At 40.4% G+C, this 14,148-nt stretch overlaps 1 protein-coding gene, 1 long non-coding RNA gene and 2 other non-coding genes across 7 annotated transcripts in view; all 4 read left to right on the plus strand.

The window, feature by feature from the left end:
* The window catches only part of PHACTR4 (phosphatase and actin regulator 4), a 75,169-nt gene extending 68,126 nt beyond the window's left edge, over nucleotides 1-7,043 (plus strand). For all 4 annotated transcript variants that reach the window (XM_032495648.1, XM_032495646.1, XM_032495647.1 and 1 more), the window contains 4 exons: nucleotides 181-242; nucleotides 1,519-1,656; nucleotides 2,253-2,329; nucleotides 4,760-7,043. In XM_032495648.1, the coding sequence (XP_032351539.1) occupies nucleotides 181-242; nucleotides 1,519-1,656; nucleotides 2,253-2,329; nucleotides 4,760-4,775 (293 nt within the window). In that variant the 3' untranslated portion in view covers nucleotides 4,776-7,043. The remainder of the gene's footprint in view (nucleotides 1-180; nucleotides 243-1,518; nucleotides 1,657-2,252; nucleotides 2,330-4,759) is intronic.
* A 4,367-nt stretch (nucleotides 7,044-11,410) lies between these two features.
* Nucleotides 11,411-13,967, plus strand: LOC106729713. Its single transcript, XR_001366120.2, has 3 exons — nucleotides 11,411-11,532; nucleotides 12,544-12,577; nucleotides 13,471-13,967. It is a non-coding gene; the product is annotated as an uncharacterized LOC106729713 (long non-coding RNA).
* On the plus strand, nucleotides 12,231-12,434 carry LOC116668392. The gene has a single exon (XR_004325560.1). It is a non-coding gene; the product is annotated as a small nucleolar RNA SNORA73 family (small nucleolar RNA).
* Nucleotides 13,193-13,396, plus strand: LOC116668391. Its single transcript, XR_004325559.1, has one exon. It is a non-coding gene; the product is annotated as a small nucleolar RNA SNORA73 family (small nucleolar RNA).
* Nucleotides 13,968-14,148: the final 181 nt, after the last annotated feature.

The raw sequence follows: 14,148 nt of genomic DNA on the forward strand, positions 1-14,148 counted from the left end.
CATGCTCTTAAGTATTTGACTATGCCAGTTGACAAGAAAATTATCTTGATTAGCCATTCCCAAAGTTAGTATTTCATTCTGATGTGGAGCCTGTAAGAAATACTTGCCATGTAATTATTGAAAAGTTTGATATGCAAATTACCATTTTGAAGTAATAATCTTTGTTTCTGTCAACTGTAGCTAAAAATGAAGCTGATCGTCAGGCAGAAAAACGAGAGATTAAGCGTCGACTTACTAGAAAGGTACATTGCCCGTCTTGTATTTGACCTGTTTGGAAAGAAATGAATTTGACTTGAATTGCTATAGATTGATATGAAAATACAACACATGATGAAAATATAGAAAACAATATAACATTATAAGAACTTTTTTTTTCATTTTTACTGTTTAGAAAAACCTGCACAAGAAGGTGCTCAGTAAATACTTGGACAAGTTTTGACCTTTTATTTGGTAGACCAGGGGTTTTGTTGTAGATTCTTAACACCTCTTGAAGTATGAGACTGTAGCAGGAGGCTGTGGAGCATTCAGTTTTGCAAGGCAAACTGATTGTTTTCTAATCAGGGAAAGAACTAAACTTACCCTTAGTAACACCTGAAAAATATGAAAAAAACAAATAGGATTTTCTCATTGGTCCCAGATCAATTAGGGTAGAATCTTTTCTGTACCAGACTTGGGTAAATCCTTCAACTCTGGGATTAAACCCTTTTTCCTTTCCATCCCTCCATAATAGTAATTACTTCCTGTAGGTTTTTGGAGTTGGTCTGAGTTTCTCTAGATATTTCTTGAAATGTATAAGAATTCCCAGGAGAGCAAGGAATCTAGACATTTTCTTCCTGAATTTCTCCCACTGCTCCCCTTCCCCAGGACCAGAGGAATTATCCTTGATAGAGTGAGGGTGCCTAGAGGCCGTGTCTGGACTTAATGCCTTCAGGTCGAGCAAGTTACCTGATTGTTCAACCTTAAATCATAATTTGTTACAGAATCTGGTATCTTGGGCATTATCCATGTTGAAAGGAAATTCACCCTTAATATTACCCACACTAGATACTGCTTGCATATTAAATGTATTCACTTTACAATTATTAGATACGAACTTAAAGCCCTGACACTTCTGCTACCCAAAATGTGGTCCACAGACCAGAAGCATTGGCATCACCTGGGAGCCTGTAAGAGCTGCAGTCTCAGGCCCCACCCCAGATCTGCTTAATCAGATTCTACACTTTAACCAGATCCCCACATGGTTTGTATGCATATTAAAGTTTGAGAAGCACTGGTTATACTGGTTACACTGGTTTATAGCAGTGCTTCTCAATCTTGGCTGTGCATTATGGAGCTTAAGAAAAAAAAAACTGATACCCCAAGTCTCTGAAGATAGACCCAGGGGTCAGCCATGTTTAAAGGTCCCCAGGTGATTCCAATATGCAGTGAAAGGCAGAAGCACTGGATTAGAGGCAGTTTGAGAGCATGATTGATTCCTAACTCCTGGCATAGAGAACTAAGAGGCTCCGTTTCTTTCAGCTCAGTCAAAGGCCAACTGTGGCTGAACTACTTGCCAGGAAGATTCTGAGGTTTAATGAATATGTGGAGGTAACAGATGCCCACGATTATGATCGGAGAGCTGACAAACCTTGGACCAAACTGACCCCTGCTGACAAGGTATCTGTCATCTGTCTGTCTGTCTTTCTTTGAAGCATACAAGACTAACTAGAATGGGGAACCATAAACAGTTTCACTTCTGAGTCTAATCAAGATACAAAATACCAAGATGTACAAACCAAAACTTTATACTAATAACTTCACCACCACCACCTAAAATGAAAGAGAAAAAAATCCCTGCTGTATCAGAGTATAAAAATCTGGAAGGAAATATTTTTAACAGTCATTCTGTTTGGTTGGAGGGAGTTTGAATGGTATATTTTAGTAATTACCCATATTTCACTTTTATAACAGGAAAAGCTATTTTACATGCTGTGGAAACTATAAAAGCTATAATATTTCTTTTAAGCTCTTCAAGTGTTTTGATTTAACTGGAGATTTTCAGTTTATTATGAGATGAAGGGTGTCAGGGAAGGCAGTGTGCCTTGGGCTCAGAGCTTCACTCAATGTGTTGACCTGGCTTCTTGCCTCCCCCGGGCAACCTCCTGCGGGTTGCAGTCACTCACACAGTTAAGCACCATAGAGATTAGATGGCAAATCACACTGCTATGCTATAACAGACAGAAGATGCTGAAACATTTGTTTCTACTCTACAGGCTGCCATAAGAAAAGAATTAAATGAATTTAAAAGCTCAGAGATGGAAGTTCATGAAGAGAGCAAACATTTTACACGGTAAGACCCAAATACTCTGAGCTAAGTAGAGCTTAACCAAAAAGTAGACATACTAGGGGTATTCAGCGAGGAAGGACTCTAGTGATGTGAAAAGAACAGCACTTGCAGGGTTAACTGCAAGAAGACTACATTGAGGGAAAGGGATGAGAAAGAACTAAGAGCTCATGCCTATACTGACTGTGGCATTTTATGTATATTATCTTATTTAATCCTTGCAGCAAAGATGCCAGGTGTATTTAGATCCCCGTTTTATTGATAAAGAAACAAGCTCAAAAGGGTTAAATAACTTGCTTGACCTGCTAGGACATGGGGAAAGGAAGGAATGACTAAAAAGCCACTGGGTGCTCTCATCTCTGCACCTCACTGTCCGGGTTATGGATGAGGAAGTTGTTGCTGAGCTGGACAAGATCCTGCCCTCTCTGGTTTCAGTCTTTTCTAAGTTGATCTTACCAATTCAGTTGTCAACTTTGTTTTAATTAACTGTCTTCATGAAACAAGCCAAGAAGCATTTTGGTTTGGAATTACTGTAGTGACTGAGGACCCAGCCCATACCTGAAGACTCAGCCAGCCACAAATGGAATCAGTGAAAGTGTCTAGATGACTCTCGGAACATTTATACAGAGAGGCTAAATGAAAGAAAATACAATGACAATTACAGTTTGCTCTAAAAAGAAGGAACAAACAAAGTTGGAAAGTAAGATATTATTAAATATTTTTCCATCACAGTACAGGCAAATGGTTATTTTAACTATAGAATTTGTTTGTACTGAGCTCTCAGATGTGTAGAGAAGCCAGATTCTTTGAACAGTAGTAACATAATTCGGAGCACTGAACTCAAATAAGAAACCATACTTGCTAGCAAGGAGATTGTAGTCTAATTTGGGAAAACCTGTGTACAATCAATATGATAAATGCCCCAGTCATTCTGAGTCCCAAATCTGCCAGGTTTAGCATCCCAAGTCCACCATGTCCTAGCTATGGCAGTGTTAGCTGTTTTTAGTGTTATTAGTAACATTTTATAGTAGTAAAGTACCATAGTCAGCAACAATAAAGGAAAGTCATAGAGAAGGTGACGTTTAGGCTGGATGTTAAAGTATGTAAAAGGATTCTTTTGGACAAGAAGGAGGGAAGGAACATGGTAAGCAGAAGGACCAGCTTTAACAAGACTTTGGGAGCAGAAAAATGCATGCTGTTTCTGACAGAAAATGGAGCTGGAGCAGAGGAGGGGTGAGGGCAGTGTGGTGAAGGTGAGACTAGCAAGATGGGTTACGGTCATGTTCTGAAGAGCATTGACTGTTATGCTAGGATATTGGAACCACTGGAGTTCTGTGTATCTGGGAACAAGCCCCGGTGGAACTATGGAAGGTGATTTGGAAGGATGAAGAGAACAGCAGCTAAGAAGCCAGTTAGGAAGCAACTAAAATAGTCATAGCATGCTGCTAGCTCAGAACAGGGAAGATAGATTTGAAAGACATTTCAAGTATAGAATCAACAGGATTTGGCAATCTGTTGATTCCAGGGATGAATTAAAGGAAGTAGTCAAAATGACTCTTAGATGTCTAACTTGTAATTTTTGAGGTCTATGAAGTCAGTAAGTGAATAGTTTAGGACATTTATTCAGTAAATATTTTTTCAGCACATAGTACTTGATAGATAATGGTGCAAGGTATTTGGGATATAGCAGAGAACGAGATAAAGTCCCTGTCCTCAAAGAGCTTTTATTCTAAAAGAGGAAGGCGGACAATAAACTGGAAAGTCAGTTATATATGTTGAGTTTGACAAGCCTGTGACACATTGCAGTGAAGCTGCCTGGAAGACAGTTGACTATTCAGCCTAGACTCCAGGGAGAAAAGGTATAAAGCTTCAAATTTGCAAGAAAAGATAGTAGTTCTTCAGGAGAAAAGTGTTTTGTATTTAAAGGGTGGATGGAGGAAAATGAACCAGGGAAGCATACTGAGGAAAAACAATTGAAAAGAGGGAAAACTAGGGAAAAGATAGTATTACAGAAGTCAAAAAAAAAAGAGTTTCAAGAAGGAAGAGGGTCAGGAGTATCAGATGCTACAGAAGGGGCAGGTAGAGTTAGAGTGGAGGAGAGGCAGTTTTTCAATATTAGAACATAACATTTCATTACTTTTAAGATAATACAGTTGACATGTGAACAGTGCAGGGGCTGAGGCACCCACAACCCTCAGCTGAAAATTCATGTATAATTCATAGCTGACCCTCCATATATGCGGTTCCTCTGTACCCGTGGTTCCATTTCCTACGCATCCTATTCAGTCATGTAGCTCTGTGGTATTTACTATTGGAAAAAAATCTGAGTAGAAGTAGACTCACACAGTTCTAGCCCTTGTTGTTTAAGGGTCAACTGTTACAGCAAAGCAGTCTGCAGTATTTGGTGACTCGGCTCTTTGTGATCATCTGTTTTAGCTACCACCGTCCATGAAGCTGAAGTTTGAGAGAGGATCTAAACAACCCCCCAGAACAGGACTGCTTTGCTGCTTCAGTCTCCAGAGCGACGTGGAGGGAACTTCAGCACTTCTCAGCACAGCCAGAGCTGAGTCCTCCGGGATACAGTTCTGGGGTGAACAGCACTTCTATGAATGTAGCATTTCACTGGAATGGATTCTAATGTGTGCCGTAGTCAAAACTGAACACTTTGTCAGTGCTTTTGAACTGCAGCATACTTGAGGGGTCTTCCCTCACCAGCCACCAATGTTCTGGCTCACTTGCAGGTTCCAAGTTTAATTGGCTGCACCTCTGCCTCACCCCAAGATGACTGCCTGTGCTGAGGCACAGTTTGCACTGTTAGCCTAACCTGCCCTGTCCTGGTTTGAGACCCACCTATGTGGACACTAAATTCCAGCCATCAAATCTAACTGGTAGTAGGGAAAACCTTCTGGAAAAGGGGCCCCCACCTCCAGGGGAAGCCTTCACACCACACTGGTGTGTCAGTTGAAAGTATTGTATTATACCTCCCGTAACACAGCATTCAGTCCTCCCCCAGCAGCCCAGCCCGAGAGCAGCTCAGGACCTGGTGTGTTCTTCCCTTGGGCAGAAGTCATTCTGATTTTTTTTTTTAAGGTATCTTGAAGGAATGATGGGAACTTATGTTTTTCCTATCAGGCAATCTGGACTGTAACCAGATTCCAAGTTGGAAAAATAAGAAAGCATGTATGTTTTCTATATATAAAAACAAAACCAAGAAAGGCCTTTATGTTAAAGCCAACTTGGCAGAGAACTGACTCATGGCTTAAATTTTATAGGCTGTTGTACTTTGTTGTACCAAATGATACCCTAAATCATTCTAACCAAGAGATGCATTCTCTCCATAAAGCAGAGTTGTTGCAACCCTGTAGGAGCATTTGTGTGCTGTCAGCCCCCACACTTCCAGCCAGAATCACCCCAGGGGTCTTTGGAGACGCAAGGAGGGGCAAGATCATGACCCACTGCCCCTGTCTGTCCCTCAGTGCTATGTGCTCGCCTCCTGTGCTCTCCCTCCTGACTCCAGCCCTCGTCTTCCTGCTGATCCTCTCTGGCAGCTTCCACCTCGCTCACCCCTCCTCTTCCAAGCTGTAGCCAGTGTAGTTGGTGCCTGGGCATTGGCTCAGCTCCCACTCCTTTTTGTATTTGTAATATATATTAATATGATTTCCTAAAACAGAAGATTCAGTTACTTTCTTTGAATTTTTATTGAAAACCATACAGCCTTACTATTTCCCTCTAATTCCTATCTACACTAAGTGGAAGGAAAAAAATAGTTTCTATTTAACTGATGAATGTGGCTTTTTCCCTTGAATGTTCAGAAAATTGTGGCTATTTTTTAGATTTCTTCTGACTCCTTCTGCAGTCCCTGTTCTGACGAGATCGGGTGTGTTCAGGGTGGTATGGCCGTAGACTGCAGTCCCTATTCTGTGTGTGATCTTTCAGTAGATTTTTTTTCTCTTTTTCTCCTTTCATGTCCATGTAAGATTTGCTGACTAATCAGAATATCAGGTCAAAACAAAAAAGCTAAAGTGACCTTAAAAGGTAATATCTTCTCTTCGTATGGGGAACAGGGAGGTATTTGGATTTCTCAGTAACATCAGATGCTTCATGGCTATGGAGATACACTGGGCCCACATCTCCTTGAAGCTCATTAACATTTGGTGTGACTGAGGAAAGATAAGTGACAATTACAAATTGTTAGAGGTCTGTATATAAGGTGGCCACACATTAACTGCTAACTTGACTTCTAACCTTTCTGTCTTGTTGGTTTGGAGACTACTTGGCTTATGCGAGCATTCTCTGTGCCTTCAGACATTTGACATTTTTCAAGCTCTTCTTTCACTGCCTTTCTTTCCCTTAATGTGCCAAGCTTGAAACAGGATTTGATCTCCTGAGCTACTTGTCTGTTTTCTATGTGCCACCAAGGAATCTAGTTCATTATCATCTCATTCATGTTCTTTTGAAACAGGATACTTTGGGGGGGGGTCAAGTCTTTTCAGGTGTTTTTATATAAATATATATAAAGTGGGTTTTTTATGTTCTCTTTCCATGTAAGTAACAATTCACAATCACAATGTAAAGAAGAAATAAAAGCCTGATGTATTGTACTTCAAAATGCTTCCCTGATGTACAGAATCTCCTTGTAAAATAAATAATTGCATTGTATATCAGTCTTCCTATCAATATTAATTATTAATGTATTTTAGAATTAAAAAAACAAACTATACTGTTCTGGTGTGAAATACTTATTTTTTATCTTCTACCTTATTCCAAAAGATTTAAGGTAGCTTAATAATGATCACTAAAATATTGCTAGACACCCTAATGAGAAGTAGATGAGAAAGAAAAAATTATGGTAAGAACATTAAATGTAGTCAGAGACAAAGATCTGTCTATCTGTGCACACATGAGGAAAAAGAATAAGCTGCAGAGAGGAAGCCAACTGTGACCCCCACACTATGTAGCAGATACAGCCCTAGGTCTTCCTATTCCCACCTAGTCTGGGAGGTAAGTGAAAATTTTACCAATTAAAGAACTTGAGAGGTAAAGTGACTTCCCCAAAATCAAAGCAAATTATGCACTCACTCTTCATATATTCAAGGACAAGCAACTGCATCCCAATCAGTTGTCTCTATAAGGACTTACTGCATATGGACCACATTATTAGACCTCAGGCTGACATCACAATAGGACAGTCTGTAGCTCATGTACTCCTCACTGGCAAGCAACCCAGTTTCAATCCGGGCAGCCCCACCAATGACTCACTTTCTACTTGTCACTTCAGAGACTGACTTCATTAGGATACCACCCTTTACCAAAGGTTAAGAGAAACCATGAGTCAGAACTGCTTCTGTCATTGGGCTCCACCTGCTCCCATATTTTCCTCCTCCTAGCCTTCCAAAAGAGTCCTCAAACTTCCTTGACCCTTTTGAGGTGACGCATTGTCTCCAGAAGGGTGTTTTGAAGATGCATATTGCCTAGTGTTTGTTGAAACTGAATGAATTTAGGGTCCTTACGAATTTCGATTACCGTACCCCAGGAGAAGGAGGACTGCAATTGCAGAGGGAGAGGTTGGAAAACAACTATCAGAAAGGGCAAGTCCAGTGGATATTGAATGGAAGGGGATGGGATAGGAAGTGTTCTTATAAAAGATGAGGATGTACAAGAAAAGCCAAGCCCTGAAGCCAAAACAGCCTAAACCAGTTTCAATTCCAGCTCAAGGAGGCATGAAGGGAAAATCAGGAAACAACAAGCAACGTGGACCACTTGCTCCATCTATCTCCTTTGTCTAAAGGGTACCATTAATTTCTTCCCCCAAGGATTTTTGCCTCCTTCATAAAAGCATAGAGGCCATATGACAGGAACAAACACTCTCAATTTCCCTGCATCTGATACTGGTGTACACACACACCATTCTTTCATTCATTCATTGCCTTGATCAGTGTTTATCTCCTTCCTGTCCAACAAGAAAAACAATCTTCCCTGTTGCTCTATCTCCTGCTTTTCCTACACTCCGTACAGGTAATCTCTTCTAACACTGAACAACTTAAATTCCTGTACAGTCAAAGCAGCTGAGCTTAATGAGTGATGGAGGAAAAAGAAGTAGGCTTCTTGATACCATTTTAGGACCTCTGGTCTGTACACACTGTTTTCCATTCCTAAAGCCATGTTCACTCAACTCATTAAAATCTAAACTAAATCCATAATAAAATGGCTTTCCCCGAGGTCACCAGTGACTCCTCAGTTAACTGCCACATCCAAAGCCTGTTTTCAGCTCAGTATATCTGACTACCCTGCAGTATGTGATACTGTGGGCCATGTCCCAGTCCTCAAAACTTCTTCCTTGGCTTCTCAGATACCTCATACTCTCTTCTGGTTCTCCTCTGATCTTGCTTCCTCTGTCCTGCTGGCTTCTTCCCTGACCACCATTTAAATGTTGGGTTTTCATGTCCTCTCATCACTCTCCCTGCTCTCCCAAGGTGACTTCAATTACCACTTATTCCAACAACTTGTTTGTTTGGGGGGGGGTGGTAATTAGGTTTTTACTTATTTATTTATTTTTAGAGGAGTTACTGGGGATTGAACCCAGGACCCTTTGTGCATGCTAAGCATGTGCTATACCACTGAGCTATACCCTCCCTCCCTGCAACAATTTCTAAATCTTTATCTACAATTTGGATTTCTTGCTGGAATCCAACCCTCTATCCAATTACTGTTTAGACATATATACACCCAAAAGCTCCCCAGGCAACTTATACCTTCCACGTGGACCTTATTCTCGACCTGTACAGCCTACTTTCTCAATTATCAGAATTAGAGACCACCATATATGTTCAGCCTCCCAAGTCTGAAATTTTAGTATTATATGCAAGTTCCTCTCTTACCTCAAAAGCCCAGTGGGACAATAAGTTCCATGCATTCTCTACCTCAGAAATGTCTTCTGATTCTTTTATCTCCCCTTGCCTTGTTTACCATGCAACTTCAAAGCCAGCGTACTTTAATGGGACTTTATAACTTCTGTCTCTCCAATCTATCCTCCAGTATTGCCACTAGAGTTACCGTTCTAAAATGTAGACTGTCATAGCAATTCTTTTTTTTCTTTTTCAGTTTTATTAAGTAGAATTATTACAATTTGCACATATACTTCATATTGCATGTAAATACATGTATACAATCTACTGCACATTTTAGTTTTACATGTCTGTACTGATCATTGTTTCTAAGAATAGATTAGAGCTTAAGCTTTTTAAACTTACATAGTTTTCAAAGGAATAAAGCCAACCACAAAATAAGAATCAACAGAAGGCAGTAATCCAATCATAAAGGACAGTCAAATGTGCTTACCTATATTCAAAAAATCAATCATCTTAGTTATAAACAGTAAGTAGTTCATTTGTGTCCTTTTTTTTAGATTCCGCAAATAAGTGATATCATATGGCATTTTTCTTTCTCTTTCCGGCCCAGTTCACTTAGAATGTCAATCTTCAGGTTCACCCATGTTGCTACAAATGGCATTATTTTATTCTTTTTTATGCTAAGCACACACTCTACCACTGAGCTATACCCTCCTGCCTGAAAAATAACTATTTTCCAAAAATAATTAGTGAGAAGAGTGGCCTTGTTTTACTTTTTTTTTTTTTTTTTTTTTTTGCAAATCACTTTAATGTCTGGTTTAATAGAAGACAACTCAGTTCTCATATCTACTTTTGGATTCAGTCTGTTACTATAAGCTGTTTTGGTTTAAATAAATGAAGAAAATCCAGTCCCACAGAGATATATAGTTGGTAAAGATGTTAGCCATTCTTTCAAGTAAAATGATATTCCATGAAAAAAATGTGGCTTTTTCAGCACACAACTCAAACAATGGTATACGTGCTTTTCCTGGAGATAAGCACTGTACCTTTGCATGCAGCCTAAGTGCTTTATGTGTACTTCTTACTTTGTCACAAAATATTAAAGAGATGGATACGCAAAAGGCAAGAATTAGTAACATTAATGATTTTTACTTCTTCATGAAGGACAATTCTTCGGTGAAACTGACTTTTTTTTTTTAATTGTAAATTTGTGTTGATCAAGAAGACAATGACAACAGGGCCTTGAAACATACTAAGGCAACAGCAGTTCACAGCACGATTTCATTTTATAACATCAGTGCAGAGTCAATACAGTGAAAAAGTCAGAAAACATCTAAGTATTATTATGAAATACTTTTGACCTCATAGCCCCCCAAAAAGTCTCAGGGACCCCAGAATCTGCCAACTACACTTTTTGAGAACTACTGCTGGACCTGTTTCACATCTAAATCTTAATAATACCAATGTCTTAGAATTGCTGTGATGCTAAAGTATGTAAAATACCCAGCACAAAATGTTACGGGAGAAACACCAAAAATGTTTCTATTCGTTATAGCCGAGTTGTGATGGCTGTCAATTTATCTAACACTTGTTCGAAATTCTATCCCAATTTCAACATTTCACATGTAATATTTACCTTCAGGGTTTTAATTTTTTTCTATTAATTTTTAAAACTTTTTGAGGAGGTAATTAGGTTTATTTACTTATTTTCTTACTGGAGGTACTGGGAATAGAACCCAAGACCACAGAGCTATACCCTCCCCTAACTTCAGGATTTTTTACTTGCCTTCTTTAAATTAGGTGTTTGTAAGTGTTAAACTCAGCATAAAATTCACCAGTGTAACCATTTTTAAGTGTACACTTCAGCACTTCCGTCTGACTTACCAACGCATTTATCAAATGTTTATTTCACACGTGACAGGGCAGATTCAACCCCTTTTGAGGTTGCATATCTCTTTTTCTATTCTGTATATTTATTACTCCAAAGGGTTTTTGGCGACTTTATTTAATGCTATATTCTCCAGATTGGTGAAGTGACCGTAGAGACATAAATATAAAATACAGCACACAACTACCCTCTTAAATACTTTAAAAAACGGAGTTTCTGTAACTCGCGCTCTCCCGCAAGATCCCGCGCGAAGTCTCTAGTATCGCGAGTTGCCTCTGAGCCAGGTAGGGGTGGGGCTTAACTTGCAGGAGATTCCCAGCACCCTTAGCGAATCTGATTCCCTAATTGCGCATGACGCAGTGCAGGCGCAATAGACGTTCCTTGACTTCCGCGTATAGAAGGTATAAATATCGATGCCTCCGGTTTCTCCGGCCTTTTCGGGAAAGACTGCTGCGCCTGCTGTGGCGTGTTTGGTAAGTTTTCCTAACCGCCTGCTTCGTTAACTCTAGGTCTTCTACCCCGGGTACCCCAACCAGCTTTTTCCGTGGGAATCTACTGTTTAGAATGATTCCGAATCTTTTGAGTCCGTGGTAACTACACTTACTCGCAAAATGAGGCAGGGTCGGGTGTGGGCCGGGGAGGCCTCATGGGCCGTGAGTCTCGGTAACCAAGGCGCGCTAGTGCCGAAACTCCCCGGCTTGCAGGGTTGGCATCCTGCGCGGCGTTCGTCTTCGTTACTGTTTATTGCGGCATGTATAATGCTGCTCCTAGGAGGCGCGATGGCGCTTTAAGTGGAGTTGCATGCAGGGTATTTTGTTCCTGGTTTTGTTTAAAAGTTTTTGTGGTTTAGAAACGGATGCTTTAGTTATGCGAGTTGTTTTATCTTTTGAGGTGGTTTTCCTATTCCAGATGATAGGATTAAAGATAGAAGCTTTAATTGCTGTAACGACTGTACACTCGCTATTTCTTTGGCAGGAAGTTCATCGCCTGTTGGGGTTTCTAGATGTTTTCTTTGGAGACCTAGCTGAAAATTCAGATTACTAATGTGTGTCTGATTATCGGTCTTGGACTGGGATTTTTTTGTTGACACTCCAGGTGTTTTGGGTCTACTCCCTTATAGATATCTCTCCGAAGCAGCTATCAACTGGGTGAAGTTTCTCAAGTATAGTGACCAACGTGGATACCCCGGGAGGTCACTCTCCCCGGGCTCTGTCCAGGTGGCGTAGGGGAGCATAGGGCTCTGCCCCGTGATGTACAGTCCCTTTCCACAACGTTGGAGATGAAGCCGGGCCTTGAGTCAGCGCCTGCATATTCCTACAGCTTCTCAGAGTCCTGTGGACCGTGACTGGGGAGACAAACCATGCAGGAAACAGCTCTGTAGAGCAACCTATCTGGATCTGGGTTGAACTGAAATACAGGAAAAATTTGCTTTACTCAGTTTTACTGTAGTCGTAGATTAAGCTCTTACCTGCCTTCTTTTACAGTGTTCATTCGGGATTCGGGATAGCTTGATTTGGGGTAAGTAAATCTACACATTGCTTTTGGCTTGTCAGCGTTTGCCTGTCGGTGTTTTGTATAAGAGGTTTGATCTTTCTGAACTGGGTTCCTTTCATGAAGATGCTACTGATGTATAATGCATCCAAAGACTACTACATTTTTGTGAGCATATTTACAATTTCTTAGATGTCTGGTTATATTCTGAAAGATGGCTTTTTTTAATTTTGTTCCTGTATCGTAAAACTGATTCTCACATTTTTAATTGTGATGGAGAGAAATTTGTATTTTGAAAATGGAATGATTTTGACTGTTTTGGTGGCTTAACGAAAGTCAAAAGCTGTCACATGAGCCATACATTGTATGTACCACCTCCCCCACGGTCTATCCAAGGGAGCTAAGGGTTTGATCTCTTGTATAAAACCTTCCCACAATGGGAGTGAAGTTGGGCTTGTGCACCAGCCTACTTCTGTGATGAGTGACAGTAATTAAAATACATGAAGCACAAAATAGTAGCAGTGACTTTAGAATTTATTTTAAAAGTTGCTGATCATGGTGAGCTTCCTTTCTCAAATCTGTGTAGGGTATGAGGAAAAGTGAAATCTCTTGAAAATAGGGGTAATGGTGTTAAAACACATTCCAACGTGGATACCCCGGGAGGTCACTCTCCCCGGGCTCTGTCCAGGTGGCGTAGGGGAGCATAGGGCTCTGCCCCGTGATGTACAGTCCCTTTCCACAACGTTGGAGATGAAGCCGGGCCTTGAGTCTGCACCTGCATATTCCTACAGCTTCTCAGAGTCCTGTGGACAATGACTGGGGAGACAAACCATGCAGGAAACATCTAGTATGCCAGAATTTACAGTTGAAGTTAAGATAGTAAATATGAGTCTAATTCTTTCTTTGTCTTTTTTATTCAGGAGAGAAGAGGAGCCTCGCTAATTTTGCAGTTAACGCTAATGCTTTGGGGTCCTTTATTTGGCAGGGAGAGTTGGTAAAGTGAGTAATACACTATTTTTGGAAGATAAAGCCTGGACGGCCTGAAAATGTTTGGGCACAGTGTTTACCCTAGAACTGCACCTTAAAACCCAGCAGAGTAGTAGGTGGTTCTGTTGCCCAGGGGCCCACTGAAATTTTTAAGGATTTCCAAATGATACTGGTGTGTGGGCAGGTCTGTTAAAACAGTATAGTCTTGACCTAGGAGGCCCAGAGACCTTTCCACGTTTCCTATGAATTGGAACCTTGTCATGATAACACTAATATACTACTTAGCCTTTTTTTTTTTTTTTTACCATTCTGAAGTGGTATTTTCTAACAGTGAGTGAAAAGCAGATGCCCATGAGAACCTAAATGTCCTATTAAAAGAAATCCATGTCAGTTTCTAATGTACTCATAAATAAAGATGATAGTATACATACTTGTGTGGTTCCTTTTTTTATGTGCAAATGTGACTGCTGAATGAGTATTATGTGAATGGAACTGCTTGTTAAAGCAGTTAATGCCTGGTTAGTTCCACAATAAAAGGCCCTGAGCTCTTGTCTGAGATTGACACTTTACCATCACTTGGGAAAATGCTTTTTGGTTAGGGCCCAGATAAA

The sequence above is a fragment of the Camelus ferus genome, chromosome 13, assembly GCF_009834535.1.
Source record: "Camelus ferus isolate YT-003-E chromosome 13, BCGSAC_Cfer_1.0, whole genome shotgun sequence".
In the NCBI taxonomy this organism is placed as follows: Eukaryota; Metazoa; Chordata; class Mammalia; order Artiodactyla; family Camelidae; genus Camelus; species Camelus ferus.